The sequence below is a fragment of the Anopheles cruzii genome, unplaced genomic scaffold (assembly GCF_943734635.1).
Source record: "Anopheles cruzii unplaced genomic scaffold, idAnoCruzAS_RS32_06 scaffold02480_ctg1, whole genome shotgun sequence".
Classification (NCBI taxonomy): domain Eukaryota; kingdom Metazoa; phylum Arthropoda; class Insecta; order Diptera; family Culicidae; genus Anopheles; species Anopheles cruzii.
In genome coordinates this window covers 1-3,163 of record NW_026456065.1, presented here as the reverse complement: position 1 = coordinate 3,163, position 3,163 = coordinate 1, and the positions used below count along the sequence as shown (strand labels likewise).

Sequence of the window (3,163 nt, the reverse complement as noted above, 5' to 3'; positions counted from 1 at the left end):
TTCCGGTTCTCGTGCTCCACTCCACTCACCAGTATGTCCAGGTCGCGCTCGACCGCGAAGTAGTTCGGGTAGATCTTGATGTGCTGTTCCGGGTCGGCGCTGGCCAACTCGAGCCACCCACGGCTCACCGGGCGCATCAGAAGCGGCATGATGAGGAACGAATCGTGGTACACCCAGGACTCGAAGTTCTTCGCGTAGTAGTCGTACGTGATGCCCGAGCCGGCCGCACTCTCCACGCCACCGTCCGAGATGTCCGACTGGGCGGACATGAAGATTTGGACGTCCCCGCGCCGACTCCCGGGCGCGTTGTACTTCGTGTTGATGAAGCCCATCACCTCACACGAAGGCATCGCCACCAGACGGCCCTGATTGTTGAACAGAAAATCCCGCGCCGTGCTGACGCCCGTCACGTCGATTAGCCGCACGGACAGAGACTGATTGCCGGCCGGGTTCTGGATGAGGAACACTCCACCGCCCGCGGCCACGTGATCCTGCAGGTTCTGACCGACCCCCGGGAGGTCCTGGATCACGCGAATACGGTGCTTCTCGAGCTGCTCGGCGGGTCCAACACCGGACAGCATCAGCAGATGTGGGCTGTTCAGTGCGCCGGCCGACAGGATCACTTCCTTCGTGACCATCACAAAGAATCGCCGCTTACCCTTCCGGAACTCGACCCCGTACGCGCGCTTATCCTCCGGGTCGATCAACACCCGCTCCACCATCGAGTCCATCGAGATGTGCAGGTTCCGGCGGCTCGTCACCGGCCTCAGGTACGCCTTGGCCGTGCTACAGCGCAACCCGTCGCGCACCGTCCCGTGCAGTGGCGCAAACACCAGCTGGTTGGGCCCATTCACTTCGTCCGCCATTGTCATGCCCAGTTCCCGGGCCGCCCGCAGGAAGTACGGCAGCAGCGCGGACCGATTGCGGAACAGATCGACCGACAGCGGACCGGTCGTGCCGTGCCAGGGGCGCCCCGCAATGTTCGCGTCCCGCACGTTCTCCATCTTCACGTAGTACGGCAGCACGTCCACCCAGCTCCAGCCCCGGTTACCGAAGCTGGCCCACTCGTCGTAGTCCTCCGGATTGCCCCGCACGTACATCATCGCATTCAGGACCGACGAACCGCCGAGCACCTTGCCGCGAGGCCAACTGCACCGATTGTTGCGCATCCCTTGGCAGAACCGCGGATTCGGTTCCGTCTCAAACTGCCAGTCGAGCTGACCCTTCTGCAGCACCGGGTACAGGTACGGGAGGTCACTGAGGAACGTCTCGTCCGTGCCCGCCTCCAGCAGCAGCACGTTCCAGTCACACACCTCCGACAGTCGGGCGGCCACCGCGGCCCCGGCACTGCCGCCGCCGACCACCACGAAGTCGTACACGTCGTAGATGAACTGCGGCGGAATGTCCTGCACCCGGTGCCGGAAGTCCACCACGTCCGTGCGCTGCAGCCAGATGCAGGCGTCCAGCAGCAGCATGATGAACACGTTCGCCGGGCGCGTCAGCATGATGCGCATCCGCGTGTGCAGGCTGTCCAGCGGACCCAACGCCATTCCCGACCGCGCTCGAGAGGGGCAACCGAATGTGCAAACTACGCGACGTACCGCGACCGTCACTGACGAGGAACTGACGGAAACCCGCGGATGCGAATTCCGTGTTCGCGCTGATCGAATTTTTGCTGCCATCGACAGAATTGGCCGCAAATGGGGTCGATTAATGCGGTCGCTAGAGTGCTGAGCCGTCACCGTGAGCGATTGATGTTCTAAGGCGTTGCGTTTGTGTCGCTTTTCGACGGAATAATTGTTTGTGAAGTTTCTGACAGATCCACCGCAGAAGTTGAGTTAATATTGTTTCATCACAATTCGGGGTTTCAGTTTCATAATCGAATGGCCGCAGGTCCAAGAACGCTTGTTCTAAAACGGATCGGTAGCGAGCCCTACCTCCGAAGTTAGAGTACGGTCCAAAGAATGTTTTTGTTTATGTCGGCCATTGGCAAACAGCAATCCCGGCGGGCCAGCACCGCGAGTCAGTCGTGTTTCGTGTGTGTTTCCGTCGAGACCCCCGTCGAGGCCTCAGGATGAACTCAATCGCTGCGTACGAGGTCCGCACACGGTTGCTGTACAGCTCGCGGCTCGGCACCGTGTTTCTGCTGCTGATCGACGCTAGCATCTGGCTGCAGCGTCCGGACATAGTGGACTTTCACCATCGCGTCCAACCGATCCCGGACACGTTCATCCAGGACATCTACGACTTTGTGGTGATCGGAGCCGGATCGGCCGGTGCTGTGATGGCGGCTCGGCTGTCCGAGATCTGCCACTGGGACGTGCTACTGCTCGAGGCCGGTACGGACGAAACGTTCCTCACCGACCTGCCGTTCCTGTACCCGACGCTCCAGATGTCACGCGTCGACTGGCAATTCCGGACGGAGCCGTCGGACGAGTTCTGTCTTGCGATGCAGGACCGACGGTGCCGGTGGCCCCGCGGAAAAGCACTCGGTGGCAGCTCGACCATCAACGCGATGCTGTTCGTGCGCGGCAACCGGAAAGACTACGATGGGTGGCGCGACCAGGGCAACCCGGGCTGGAGCTACGACGATATGTTGCCGTACTTCCGGAAGCTGGAGAACATGCAGGATCCGCAGTACCGGAATCTGCCGTACCACGGGCGGAACGGACCGATCACCGTCGAACGGTACGCGTACCAGACCCCCCTCGAGACATACCTCTGGCAGGGTCTGCAGGAGCTGGGACTCATCAATCCGTACGGCGAGGTGAACGGTCCGGTGCAGACGCTCCAGCCCCACGTCGAGTTGCCCTGTTCCTCCCACCGGTCGTAGTCACGACTGTTGCCCCGGACGTACAGCATCAGGTTGTTGCTGCTGCAGCCTCCCAGCATTTTACCGCGCTTCCAGTAGCTCCCGTTCCGGTAGCCCTTGCTGGCCGTCTCACTCTCCTCGGCGTAATAGTTCCACACGTGCGGGCTATGCATTAAACCGAGCGCCAGATACGGTACCTAAGCGTCGCGAATGATACGGACGGTGATGCTGCTGTGTCAGAAAACTTTGGGACAACACAACTCGACACAACAAAGGACAATTACAATGACACACGAAATGAACCTGAAGCCATGTCACATTTATTGAAAATATACAGAATGCATGCCCATC

At 60.5% G+C, this 3,163-nt stretch overlaps 2 protein-coding genes across 2 annotated transcripts; one reads left to right on the top strand and one right to left on the bottom strand.

Moving 5' to 3' along the window:
• Window positions 1-20: 20 nt before the first annotated feature.
• LOC128276793 (glucose dehydrogenase [FAD, quinone]-like) lies at window positions 21-1,550 on the bottom strand (the record flags this gene model as incomplete). Its single annotated transcript, XM_053015253.1, has 1 exon — window positions 21-1,550. A coding segment is annotated over exon 1 (1,530 nt), but the record flags the coding sequence as incomplete, so codon positions are not given.
• A 524-nt stretch (window positions 1,551-2,074) lies between these two features.
• On the top strand, window positions 2,075-2,833 carry LOC128276794 (glucose dehydrogenase [FAD, quinone]-like). Its single transcript, XM_053015254.1, has one exon. The coding sequence runs from the start codon at window positions 2,075-2,077 to the stop codon at window positions 2,831-2,833; it is 759 nt and encodes a 252-aa protein (XP_052871214.1).
• The last annotated feature ends 330 nt before the right edge of the window (window positions 2,834-3,163 follow it).

Bases quoted from the DNA above. Each gene is read 5' to 3' on its own strand.
- LOC128276794 (XM_053015254.1), top strand. From the start codon at position 2,075: ATGAACTCAATCGCTGCGTACGAGGTCCGCACACGGTTGCTGTACAGC.